At 35.3% G+C, this 13860-nt stretch overlaps 1 protein-coding gene across 4 annotated transcripts; it reads right to left on the bottom strand.

Annotated features, from left to right (window-relative positions):
• Positions 1–361: 361 nt before the first annotated feature.
• On the bottom strand, positions 362–12775 carry LOC115455669 (arginine/serine-rich coiled-coil protein 2). Of its 4 annotated transcripts, none has more exons than XM_030184326.2 (12): positions 12565–12775; positions 11303–11377; positions 6680–6773; positions 6183–6387; positions 5750–5840; positions 5267–5364; positions 4723–4794; positions 4202–4288; positions 3694–3779; positions 2826–2968; positions 2101–2245; positions 362–982 (listed from the first exon to the last, which is right to left on the bottom strand). In XM_030184326.2, exons 1-12 carry the CDS (start codon positions 12637–12639, stop codon positions 828–830), a joined length of 1326 nt encoding a protein of 441 aa, XP_030040186.2. In that variant the 5' UTR covers positions 12640–12775; the 3' UTR covers positions 362–827. The 4 variants fall into 4 exon arrangements, with proteins under 4 accessions (XP_030040186.2, XP_030040187.2, XP_030040189.2 ...); XM_030184327.2 differs by having other exon boundaries at positions 2101–2239; XM_030184329.2 differs by having other exon boundaries at positions 11303–11390; positions 12565–12769.
• Between the last annotated feature and the right edge of the window lie 1085 nt (positions 12776–13860).

Raw genomic sequence — 13860 nt, 5'->3', positions numbered from 1 at the left:
AACCCATTGTTCAACAAAATACACAGGATTTTATTATCTGCCTGCCTAAAACACAGTTTGTGTATCTAATTTGTTTAAGCTGGCAATCTTTTAATTTCTTTCAATTATTAGCACAGACTATAAACTATCACTCGAAAATAATATTTGCTATCGTTGAAAACAATAGCGCTTTTTAATATGGGTAACGGCCCACTAATAATACAAATATAATTCGCAACATTCAAGTACATAATATTGTATATAAAATTACTATGCCCGCTACAGACATTTATTAGAAATGTAACTTTTGGTATTAAAGACTCATGCACAACAGGGCTGTCATAGAATTTTTGTTGGGTATTGGGTAATAAAAAAAAAGACATATTCATCATAGTTTATTTCTTATCAGTAAACCTAAAAACAATAATTATACGAACAACTAAAATTAAACTAGAGTAATCTACATCATAAGAAACCTAGGAACGAATGGGAAGATACCATCTCCGTTGCTCGTATAATATATCGTTGAAATTAAAAACAAAATAAATGAATAACATTATCACACGTAGCTTTACTTCTAAACGCAGGGCTATACAATAGTGCAAAGAAAACTTTAAATGTCCATTACATTACACGGGACCCTGCATAGACCTCATTTGTGAAAATATCGATATATTTCTCCCGTATCTATAAAAATTATCTCTTTTATACACATCTACACTATAAAGAGAACGATCCTCTTTGCGCATATCACAAAAAATAAAAACCTCCTTCGAGGCAATATAATTGTGGGGCTGTTTAGTCGTTATAACGTTATACCGTTACGGTAACCGTTATTTATTCCGTTGTTAATACTGCCCCCGCTGGAAGCCGAGGCCGACGCCTCTCATCGTGTGCGTGGTCGCGCGAGCCACTTCGTACTGCGCTTGCATTGCTTGGAACAACTCTTCTTGTTTCTTGATGGGGTCTCCATTCTTGTCCGTGTTTTCTGGTTTCACCGCGGCTGTAACAAATATTTGCTGTTAATTTTGTATTTATAATTATAATCATTTAAAAGATTCGTTGTATAATTTAACTTTGGCGTTAAAAAAGTGAAAGAAAAAAACTATATACGCTATAATCGTATGCATATTATTATTCCTATGTAACGTTATTTTATGATAACGTATGATAGCGTTATCTTGGCTACGACATTCCCTCGATAACAAGTAACCGGGTCAATAATGGGGCCTTCCCCACATATAGCTTATCATTACGATTTTTATCGCCTCCATATCTAAAATAATACAAGACATTCAATTTAGCATCAGTTCAATCTGTAACTTTGGTATGAATGGTTATGTTACATGTAGATTGATATCTAGGAAGGTAATACGTTAATAAATATATATTTGGTCATACCTCCGCGCTAGATTGCAAATTAAATCAAGATCAGATTGAACACCTAATGCCTTAAAATGCACATAATATTTTTAAGCTATAGTGGCGCTTTCTTAGCGCGCACACGTGTAAAAATACTTAACTATCTTTTTTCTCATTTATACAAAAAATACCTTTTGATCGCGGCTTCGCTCGCGTGGTAGTTTTTCCGGGATAAAACTCCCGCTATATATTTCCCCTTCGCAAGATTGAAAACTATCTCCACATAAAAGTTCACGGAAATCCGTTCAGTATTTAATGAGTTTATTGTATTCAGACAGACTCTCTGTGGGACTTTGTTTTATAATAATAATAATAATATCAGCCCTGTATTATATACTTGCCCACTGCTGAGCACGGGCCTCCTCTACTACTGAGAGGGATTAGGCCTTAGTCCACCACGCTGGCCTAGTGCGGATTGGTAGACTTCACACACCTTCGAAATTCCTTATAGAGAACTTCTCAGATGTGCAGGTTTCCTCACGATGTTTTCCTTCACCGTTAAAGCGAACGATATATTCACAAAGGATACACACATGATTTTAGAAAAGTCAGAGGTGTGTGCCCCTGGGATTTGAACCTGCGCACATTCGTCTTGGCAGTCCGTTCCATACCCAAGTAGGCTATCGCTGCTTCTAATCTTTGTTTTATAATATGCAATAATATCAAAAATATTATAACCCGCAGTCATCTCTGACGCACCTGGCTCCTTGATGCCCATCAGCCTCATGAACTTGGACACCTGCTTGCCGTCTGAGTCCTGCGCGAACCGCGTGCCGCTCCACTTGGCCGCCTCCTCCGCGTCGGACTTGTTCTTATTAGACCACAGTAGTTTCCGTTTCTGAACCTGCAAAACGCAGGTAAATTATAGCAACTGCACCATACCATAGTCAGGAAAATTGGTTATATACTTCCACATATTACTATATTAGAAGATTATTGATAGACTCCCAGTAAGAAATAGGTATTAGATAAAGAGTGAGGAAGCCTGGAACTATCGCTGACCATATAATTCATAATAAGAGTTATATCAGGTTAGTTTCTTTACGAGACAGTGGTAATATTTGGGACTAGTCGATCCATTATGGAATAGAAGATAAAAACAAGAAGTCTAATGTATGACTCTAACAAAGATCAAACACACATCACACTCTTATACCCATAAAGGGTAGGCAGAGGTGCAAGTAGGTCAACCAACTTTTCACCTAGCATGTCCCATCGCATGATACAATAGGGAACGAGCCTATCGCACATTAATTCCAGACCCCGGGCTGATACTGAGCAAGTAAACCAATGTCACTTTACCTGAACCTGAGACCCTGAATACCCTAAAAGGAAGTCCTACATAACTCGAGACAGTTGTTACCCTACACTTTGTTATGGTTTTTGTTCACCAGTAGACCAAATGTTGTGTAAGTTGTGATCACCTGATCTAGTATCTTGTTCGTGTTGACGGCACTGGGGTTGTAGTAGGAGGGCAAGCCGGAGCTGCTGGGCGGCGCCTCGCTCGCCGCCGCGCGCAGCTGCTGCGCCGTCGCCATGGACCCGTCCGGAGTCTTGATTTGTAACCCTGATAACAACCAGAGGAAATATTTTTTTAATTTTACATAGATAGCATCTTAGTTTTTCCCTTTCGAGGGGAGAGTAGACAGGGGTGAAACATTCACACATTTAAATCTACTGTAGCGTAGCCATAAGAACTTTATATGTATATGTCCTACATATTGTATATTGTTAATATAAATAATGCTGCTGTCTTAATAAATGAGTTAGTTACACTTAAGTTCGTGTTTACTTTACACTCCCCGGCATCCCGCATCACATGGCGACCCTGTCAGGATTCGAAACTGGAATCTACTGAACACCACCAAAATTTTTTTATTAAAGCTCAAAATTGTCACTTTGCTCATCATATCTCTGTTATTGCACTGGTGTAAGTGTGACTATTTTATCTAATTAGATAATAAATAATTTTTCATATAGATCTATTTAATAAGCTGAATTAGACAATTTATATTATGTTTAAATCTTAAAAACCTGTTTACCTCAGTATGGGTACATATGAATAAAATTAATTTGTCAAATCTCTACCATAAACAAGGCAAGTTAAATTAAAAAAATATGGAAATACTTTCAACTTTCATGGGTATTATCATCTCTCGTCAATGGACATTCTATTGGACCCCCCTCCATTTATGATCAGGTGCAGTAGGATTACTTAGCCGTGGCGGCATAAATAAAAACTGAATGCTTCTACACTGCAAGTATATCAGACCAATTAACTACACAACTCACCCATTTTCTCCATGACCTCCAGTTTCTTGTTAACTTTGTATGACGATGGCCTGTAGTCGCCTGATGTGGGAGAGGTGCGCCTTTCGCTGTAAAACACATCACTTGTAAGTATTGCGTAATTATCAATACAAGTTATAAGGTCATGTTCCCTCCTAAGACTAGGAAACGCACCTGGAACATTCGACTTAACAAGCTATAAACCTTCATTTATAATGGCGTTGGAAAAGAGTTATTTGTTTAGAATGCCTGGTTTAAGTATTGACCTAAATAAAGTAATGGTCTTATAATACACGAGCTTTCGTAAAAGTATTTTTGGGATTAAAATAGCCTATAGCACTCAAGAGTAATGTAGCTTTTTTCTAGTGAAATTTTTTTCAAAATAAGTTTAGTAGTTTCTGAGAATAGCGCTTTCAAACAAACTCTTCAGCTATAATATTAGTACAGATTTACGCTATCATCTATCGCAAATCAATTGTCTTGCGTATATGAGTATTTGTAGTGTACTAACTTGTGTGCGGCGGGCGGCGGGTAGGCGGCGCCGGTGCCGCGCGACCGCGAGCGGGACCGCGACCGACGCTCGCCGCGGTGACCGGACCTGCGCATACAAACATATCAATATGCTGCTGATCTTACTAACATATATTAAACGGAGTTACAAAGATCATAATTAAAATAGGTATGAGTCACTGATGCTCAAACCTCAGTATGACAAGTGTCACGCAATGTTCAGACATTTCTTAACTACCTATAAAAATATTTAGCAAAGGAGAAATCTTTAGCGGGCATAATTGTGTCGACTGTCGAGGGGTAATCATCTCTCGTCAGTCGATACTCTATTGGGCCCCACTCCACTTACCATCAGGGTCAGTGTGCATTTTGCTGTACCCATGCAAAAAAAATCTTTAATAGTATTATCTTTCTGTTTGTGCTAGTACCCCAGTACTAAATCTCTACGGTTATTCTGCAAATGTATGATCCCTCTAATAAAGAACTAAACAGACCAGTAGGTAATAAAATAAGAGGACTGACCTCTTCTCTTCTGATCTCCTGGAGTGCCGCTCCCTATCACGCTCTCTGTCGCGGCGATCGCGATCCGTGAACCTGGTTAGGAAACACATAGTAATGGCGTAAACTATGGACCTTGATTGAATTAATAATATATTATATTGAATAATAGTGTCGTAAGTTAGTTTAAAAGTAACTAACTTGTGCCAAAATAAATTATTTATGAACTTTTGTACATATTAGTAAGCATAGATATTATGTTTTTCTTTTAAATAGACTTCTGCTTCAATATTATTAGTTAATTAATAATACAATATCGCATTCATCTTCAATAGTGAGCAACATCAAATTATTGATAATATTTAAAACGGATGCGATAGTGGAATATGAGTTAGTAGAATACCAAACAATACTTTAATTCATGGTGTTGGATTTTGTTTCTATTATTTATGGGCGGTCGTATCGTTTGCCATCAGGCGAACGGGAGGGTCGTCTCGTCATACAAATAAAAAAAGAGATGCGATAAAAACATGTAAGTAAAGGCTTGTATATAATTATAGTGTCGTACCTGGGTGACACAGCGTCTCTGGCGTCGTGCGACTTCCTCTGGTCGAACCCTGGCGGAGGCTCGCCGCCGAACGGTCTCAGGTCCATCAGGGCAGGCACCTGTGGACACCATCTTATTTATCATCTTTCATATAGTATAAATATCATAATGACACCAACCCTGTATTACACTCTCCGACAGTTCCACATGGGTACTACTGAGAATTAGACGTTCAATATAAGCCTAAGTCCAAGACGCTGACTTAAAGGCTATAGGAAGACTTAACACACATTAAAAATTATAATGAAAAATTCTTATGTATGTAAGTTTGTTCACTATGTTTTCTTTCAACATTAAAGTATGTGAATTAACAAAAATTATACTAAGTCATCAGATGACCCCATATATCTGAATAGACTGTTCCGCTACCAAGTTTGCAGAATGTTAGCTTACTGAATATTTAACTAAGAGTACGTATTTGGTGATAATGTAAGTGATTCTCACTTTGCCATCCTCTGGTCTGTCGCCCAGCAGGCCGCGTCTGCTCGAGCCGCCTTCATACCGACTGCGCTCACTCCGCTCACTTCGCTCGGATCTGAAAATATGCACGACATTTACATCTTTATTTCGGCTTCCAGTTTTTAATACCAAATGATGAGAGCAAGTCTTGCATGATGCTTATAAATAGTATCTATATCACTTATAAAGTTCACTGCACTGTCCATGTAATTTTAACACATATGATAATGATATCTTCAAAAATTTCCTTGGCTACAAAAAATTAACATAATACACATTGGAACGCAACAGCGCAGAACCATGACCATGACAATCATACAAAGAGGTTGTCACATAAGAGATACAAGCCAACATGCTTTATGAGCAATTGATATATTTGGCTGCCCTTCTATCTCACAACTCCAAATACATTACTAACCGGCGGCTGTCGTCGGACCGATCCGATCTATCGGACCGGTCCGGCCTGTCGGGTCGGTCATGCCTGTCGGACCGCTCGTGCCTATCGGGTCGGTCGGATCGGTCGGGCCGGGAGCGTCCGCGCGGCGGCGAGTCGCGGCGGTGCGAGCGTTTCTCTCTATCGTCACGCTCGCTGCGATCGCTTCGTGAACGGGAACGGCTGTCGTCTGCAGAAAAAGAAGTTTTTTTTTATTGACCCGAAGATAGAAAAACTAACGGCCCTGATAGTAATCACCTTCACCCATGCAGGTGAACCTATGATATTAATTAAATTTTCACTCGAGTATAATTTTATCGGCGTGTACCGACAAGTTAAGACGTCCTTCCAGAATATTGGAAAGCCAGTATTACAAAAAAAATCATTGCAGTATAAAGCTGAGCTGTAGTCATTTAAATTTTTATGCCTAATTAATATGAATAATATTTATCACAACTTCCCAAAAAACCGTGAAAACTCACCAGATCCGCGTCGGTCCTCCCTCGAGGAGTGTCTGGAGGTGGCTACAGGTTCTGCAGGCGGCAGCTCCGGCTCCGACTCAGCGCCCTGCGAGTCCTGCGACAATACACAACAAACACGTACATACATCATTCGTTGTAAACGCAACTCCGTTACGATACGATTATCATCGTATTGGTGACGTATTGTAATTTTTTATAGTATAATGTGAATCACATTCGCTATTTGGTTAAAATACTAGTAGGCACTGTGCATACTATACCTAATATTGAGTACAATGTATGTCGCCCAAACAGAGAAGTTTTTGAGCTTGACGGTCGTAAGAATTTTTTCCCAGTCTTATTTTTACTGACGTTGTTTGGGTACGCAGCGCTATATTGTAGTGGATGCCGCACCCATAATACAGTATTATGGTGACTGATCACACACTTATTCAATTCGTACGGATCTAATAAGAGAATTATTTTTTTTTATATTCCCAAATCTATTGAGACTTGTTCATATTTCGTTCCCTTAAATGCTATTGTTAATAAAATATAGACGATAAGGTAATTAATTTAAACATATACTACGATTTTGCTTTGTGATTAACTAGCCTTTTTACCAAATCGGTATCCGTACCAAATGCTGTATTAGATAATGTTTTCGAAAAAACCACTACAATCCAAAAGATAATTGAACTTCCTATACAGTTTAACAAGAAATTGTTACAACACAAGCAGTGTAATCTTTCCAATTCGAGTTTCTATGTTTATATGCATATTCAATATTTTATTGGAGTACGTGCCTTATTTAAATTAACTGTTTTTGTATGTTTCTTTATTAGCTTAGCTGACAGTTTCGATCCACCCATTATTGTCAGATTTAGTACCATATCAAACCCACCATAGTCTTTAAACTTAGTCCCTAGTGATTATAGAGTATGCCGTTGATACTTTAACCGATTTCAAAGATAAAACTAACCGTTTTTCTGAAAGATGCAATAAATCCATACTTACTAAATTTGCCTAAAATATATTTTTGACAAACATAAATTATGTAAACCAGTACCTATCACATGAAGTTATTGTATTCTTAAACAGAAAATATTTTGTATGTATTGAATATATGAAAAACTTTTATCAAAACTCATAAAATTAATATTAATTTTAATTTTTCGACTCGTGAAGGTTCCGGGTACCATCCACGAGTTGATCAACATCCTTTGTGCCTATTTATTCTAGTATCTAGCAGCTATTGTTAAATTAAGCAGACAACCCAAGCCTACATTTTAATTCAGATGAATACTTTAAAATCATAAAATCTACAATAAAAACATATTTACGACTAATAAATCGTATTGTTGCTTTCATTAAAAAATATATATCGTATGTATTGCATATAGTAATCAAATTATAATTTTCGTATAATTAGCACAGTATAGTAATGTAACTTCTAAAGTACTTTGTCTTTTTTAAAACTCAACATTTTATTGCTGATTTAAATTAATGTTTTATTTTTAGTAAAAGATCGGCTCGGCAGTGGCACGTAGTATGTAATTTGAATAGTTGAGAACAAACTTGCGAGGTATTTTCTAGATGTTTTCAGTTTTCAGTGTTTTCAGTATACATTTACAACGTTTAAAACGTACAGTAAATACATACTGAAAAAGCTTTGTTGCACTGTCTGATTGTGACCTTAGTAATCTTCTGTAGTTTGAACCAATACTATACTTACTAATCTCTTGATAGTTGCACGTTTTCGAATACAATTTACTGCCTTCTTCAAAAAACGATCTCAATCTCAATCTTCAATCCGTAAACCCAGAATGAACCAATCAAAATAAGTCATTTGTAAACATGTCAAAAATCCTTTGTTCTGATTGGTCTATTTATGAGATAGATCGAAAAAAGCGGTTGGAAGTGTTCATTTAAGACGTATCACCCTCACAAAAGGGTTAACATTTTGATAACTATGTAAATTGAAACCTAAAATTTACTTTTTAGTATGAGGCTCCGTAATACTGGCGATAAGTTGTTAAAATGTAAATATATTGTTATACTCATATATTTAAGTTAATTATAATTATGACCAACGCACCGGGGTTGTGGCAATTTATTTAAATTTAAATTACTTTATATAAACTATATTCTCCTGGGGCCTTAATCTATGCCACATGTTAGTTTCACAGCGCGTAACGTATGGCAACGCGTTTAACACAAGAGACACTGCAAAACGTTTTCTTATGTTTACGAATGAATGACTTTCCTCTATAAGGTACTGAGAAATCAAATAGATTGTCCGTCCCTCTTAAATTCATTTAGTTTACGTGTTCCGCGTCGAGTGCCTAGGCGTGCGCTCGTTGGCGCTGGTTTGCTACATCAGCCCTCTGCCAGAACTAACTTAAAACAATTCTCCACCATATCCCGTTTGTCCAAGACATACAATTCTATTTCTGGGAAAGTGGATGTGTTTGTGGATAAATTGTCGTTTTTCAAAAAGGTTGTTGTGACATTGTTGAGAGATCAAGGTGTGTAATGTCATTTTGCACATTTTCCGAGTTTTATAAAAGTCTTTATTATTTTACTTATAATTTGTTCATTGTTTTTGAATATCATAAAGTCCCCACCCTTTTTTTTTTAATATAGTTACTACATTTATTTGTAAAATATTATGCATTTATGATGTATGACTAGTTAATTAATATTAATATGTGTGGTGTTATTTTTTTTGTCAATGCATGCTGTGACACCTTAAAATGTGCATTTAAACCTATCATTACTGTTATGTTTTATTGGAGCTATTTATAATGTAACAACTACTGGTTGTCCTAATTATAAATAAATAAATAAATAAATAAAAGTATACGAATTTTATTGCGGTTTTTTATATTATAATTCTCTCCCGACATTTCGAAAACTGCGGCCGTCATGGTCCCGGAGTGGACCGAGGTATAGCTCGCCCGGAAAGTTAACATTATAATATCTACTAACATTTAACCATTATACAATATTTAAAAAATAATAATAAAATTATCATACAGAATATCATTTCCACGCCAATTACACGAAACTAAGGTAACACGGCCGCTTACTTACTACACAAGTCCCCTGGTGTATAATGTATACGAACATTTTTCTTATTGAATATTTAGTCACTTGTAGACGACATAATTTAGGATAGCAAAATAGTTGAAACCGTAGTTAGCAAAGCCCACTAGCCAACATGGTAGACCCGTGCCTGAACCAACTCAGTATTAGAGGCCCATTGCCAGCGGTGGCTCAAATTACAGGGCTGGTGGTAGGATATATTTTGTATACGTCCAGATAGCGACCGCCATACACAACGTAATGCCGGCCATATTGGACCACGTAGGTATCGCACCGAAATCACCCTGCGTATATTTCAAACAGGCCGACATAATTGTGTCGACTGGCGACGGCTAACCATCTCTCGTCAGTCGACCTTCTATCCCGACCCCACTCCGCCTACCATCAGGTGCAGCGGGGTAACTTTGTCGCGCACGTAAACATATTTTAGTGATAAAATAACATTATTATTTTGCCTCACATTCATAACATAAACCATACAATTTTCACATATACAAAACCAACCTGACATTGTAATCTTACAGCTACGTACTCACGTGTGGTCGTGTCTATCGGTGGTGGGGCCCAGGGCCGGCGGTAGTACGTCCCGACGGGGCCTCGCAGCCAACTCGACTGGGACTTTGACTTTGTTTTGTGTCAATTTACAAATGGGTAACATAAAATAATAAAAGTGTTAATATCATCGTCGAAAACATTATGCGGGTATGGTTTCTTTCGAATTTTTAAAACGTTTATAATTATTTTAAGTGTATTTAGATAGATCGTGTTCATCACATACTGAGAGATGGCTGGCAGGGTGCTTTTGGAAAATATTAATAATTAAAATATTGATTTTATTACTAATATTTAACTAATGAAAAAGGTATTGGTCGACTATTATTACACAATCAAGTTTAATATATTATATAATTTGAATTCATTTCTAAAATGTCTATCTAAATTTTAAATACCTCAATTTATGCAGACTTTATGCAAGCTTTTTTAATTTATTCATAAGTCAAATTCAAGTCTTGAAGTATCAATATTAGATTGTAAACTAAATTATTTACTCAATTTTGTTGAAATGTCTGAGTCTCAAGGATATTTAGGTAAATGTCATTTTAATATTGTTACCATGTTAGTTAATGGCAATAATTTTAATTTTATAATATAAATATAAACTCTTATTAAATGTCTTATTTTACATACTTAAACAATATTACACCATAACACCTACATTTTCAAAAATGTATGCGTAACCTAGTGACATAAAGAAATACAAACAGGATAAATATAATAATTTTATATTTCATTAATAGCTTTCTATACTTGTAAATACAGTGACAGACAGCAATCTGTACCAAAGATTGACCAGGAGAGAATTAGCTCACCATTAAGTCCAATTAATATTTTTAAAAACATATATAGCCTGTATACTTTTGTGTATAAAGTGCTAAATAAATAAATAAATATATATAGGTTTAAATAAATAAAGTATAACAGCGACACCGTGCCAGCATGTTGTATGTGATGATTATAGTATAATGTGGTAGTTACCTCGCTCAGTTCCATGTTCACATCGTCGTAGTTTGTGTCGTCGTCTCGACGCCGCTGGGACCCGCCACCGCCCACCTACAATATCATTCTATTGTCAAGCAGAGAATGCAGATTAATATCTGTCACTTAGGCATTGTGTGTTTTGGGCAGAACGATATAAATTGATTGGTATTTGTTTGAGAATGTGGATCTATGAAGGAGAAGTATGCAGGCAGTGTACATCTATGGAGTTTTCTTAAGGATGGTTGAACTATGATTAGTTCTAATTTGATTTCTTATATTACTAATTTGTTTTCACACAGTATCAGGCACATTGTTTTAGCTGATGAGGTACCGCATCATTTGATTTCATATTACATGCTGTATACATACTATTCTATAATTTTAAGTAAAGTTAATATATATTTAACTTTTACATATAAAAATATTTATTTTCTAAAAACGTTCCATATTCATTGACTATTACATAAAACATAAAATAAAATTACAAAGGAGATGAATTGTGTATTAAAGCTATTTAAAATTAAAATATTAAAAATTATTTACATTAAACAAATATATTATAATACATGCCTTACCATTATAGTTCTTTTATATAAAAATTGTACACTATTGTGTGTATGCCTAACTCAACCATTAAGTTGTGCACTTGGGTTTATAGCAGATTGATGACTAACCACCTATCCACCTAGTTTCACCCAGTCTATTGCACCAATACTAAGTATTAACGCATTAAGTACCCCATTTATATGTAAAATAGTTTACGATGTGAAACAGCGCAAAGTGGATATGATACGAATTACAATTCCAAATCAACTAGAATTTTAATTTTTATTTACTAAACTAAAGTCTGTTCCGAAAAGTGATACAACAATTATAGATAACTTCGTTTGGAAACAAACTTGTGTTATTTTACGCATAATTCAGTACACCAAATGTTTTATATTGAACGTAAGTTACTAGGTCATAGAATCGTTCCTACAGTGCGTTTTGTAACTATAGCAAATTGTGATAGCCCTTGTGCAAAGGAATACGTGTCATTTGCCGCTTTCGGCACATCCGATATTTTTTCCTCGACGATTTCTCTACTTTTTTTCACTACGTAAAAAGTTATGAAAACTCGACAAAATAATAATTGTAAACAGCATTTTTTCATATGATATTAAATAAAATAAATCGGCAAGGCTACTTTAATCAAAACAATGAAACACATGAAGTTTTTAAGCAAATTTGGTAAATTGTGTGCAAGGACGCTTACTTACCGTGGATTGTTGATGGCCTCCGTAACGATCTGAATCAACTTCATCATCACTTCCGTATGCTATTAGAGAATCCATTTGAACAGATCTCTCTAAATCACAATAAAATTGATATTTATAGGCGCAGTTGTCCAATTACTCACGTAAATCTGCTTTTTAGTTTTATGAAATTAGTAGACAATATGGCGGAACTATTTTTAATGTTGCCATTAGTGATGTGATATTTGAAACCAATTGAATGGTCACTTTACAAATTATTCTAAATCGATTTTTAAAATAATAAAACCTGTTACTCTTTCTTTATGAATATCTTTTATTTCTGTATGTTAGCGCTGTTACGTACGAATATCTCTAAATAAATGTGTTTTTGTAATGAGAATACTTTAATCTTTTCTATTTATCTTAACTTACTTGATACTAATATTATAAATGCAAAAGTATAAGTATATTAGGAAGATGAATTTTAGTAGATAGAACTGGCGTCGTATAGTGTTTTAGTGACTTTTGTTGGAAGAAATGCCATTCTCTCGAGCGAAGCTGAGAACTACACTAAGTATACTAAAAGATTCAAACAGAATATTATGAACTCACAAGGGATTGATCGCGACTACGTCTGTGAAAGACTTTTCTCGGTATGAAAGCTCAGTGTATCTACACTTTTCCGGAATATAAAGCCAAATGTAACTTGTAATATGATAACTCAACTAAATGGCCATATAAATCCATATGGATGGCCATATGGCCATCTATTTAAAAAATCAGATTAAAAATTCAATAACTCCCCACACGAGCACACGATTGGGGTAAAATCAACTAATCTATAGTATAACAGTTTAGTGCGAAATTCATTTAAATTCATTCAGTGGTTTCTGCATATACTTCTAACAAATATTTCAGCTTTCCAACAATGTCACAAACATTCACAAGTATAGTATTAGTAAGAAATAAAATTAAAATTGGCATATCACGAAATATTGAAAAGTAAAAATGTCAATACGATTATTGAATCGATTTATTCAATTGACATTTTATTGTTATTTCAAAATTGATAATGGACGTCACTAGGTACCATGGTGAATATTATTTTTTCCTTACAGCTCTGGGTGATAAGTCTGTGGACTTCAATAAATAAAACCAAGAACTGAATAAAATATTTTTCTACATGTAACTAAATAAATCGTTAAATTTAACCTTAAGCAGCCTTAATTATTCATTACGGCAATTCTTAGATTTGGATTACACTTGTTTTAGCGAGATTTTAAGTGTCGATTTAAGTGTACCACAAAATTATAAATTTAT

This window comes from Manduca sexta, chromosome 9 (assembly GCF_014839805.1).
Source record: "Manduca sexta isolate Smith_Timp_Sample1 chromosome 9, JHU_Msex_v1.0, whole genome shotgun sequence".
In the NCBI taxonomy this organism is placed as follows: domain Eukaryota; kingdom Metazoa; phylum Arthropoda; class Insecta; order Lepidoptera; family Sphingidae; genus Manduca; species Manduca sexta.
This window is presented reverse-complemented; position numbering and strand designations above follow the sequence as displayed.

Excerpts from the sequence above, each read along its gene's own strand:
- LOC115455669 (XM_030184326.2), bottom strand. The coding sequence starts at position 12,639 with ATGGATTCTCTAATAGCATACGGAAGTGATGATGAAGTTGATTCAGAT. Across the intron at positions 4,289-4,722 it reads AGGAGATCAGAAGAGAAGAG|GTCCGGTCACCGCGGCGAGC; the intron begins GTCAGTCCTCTT and ends TTGTATGCGCAG. Across the intron at positions 3,780-4,201 it reads CCGCCGCCCGCCGCACACAA|CGAAAGGCGCACCTCTCCCA; the intron begins GTTAGTACACTA and ends TGTGTTTTACAG.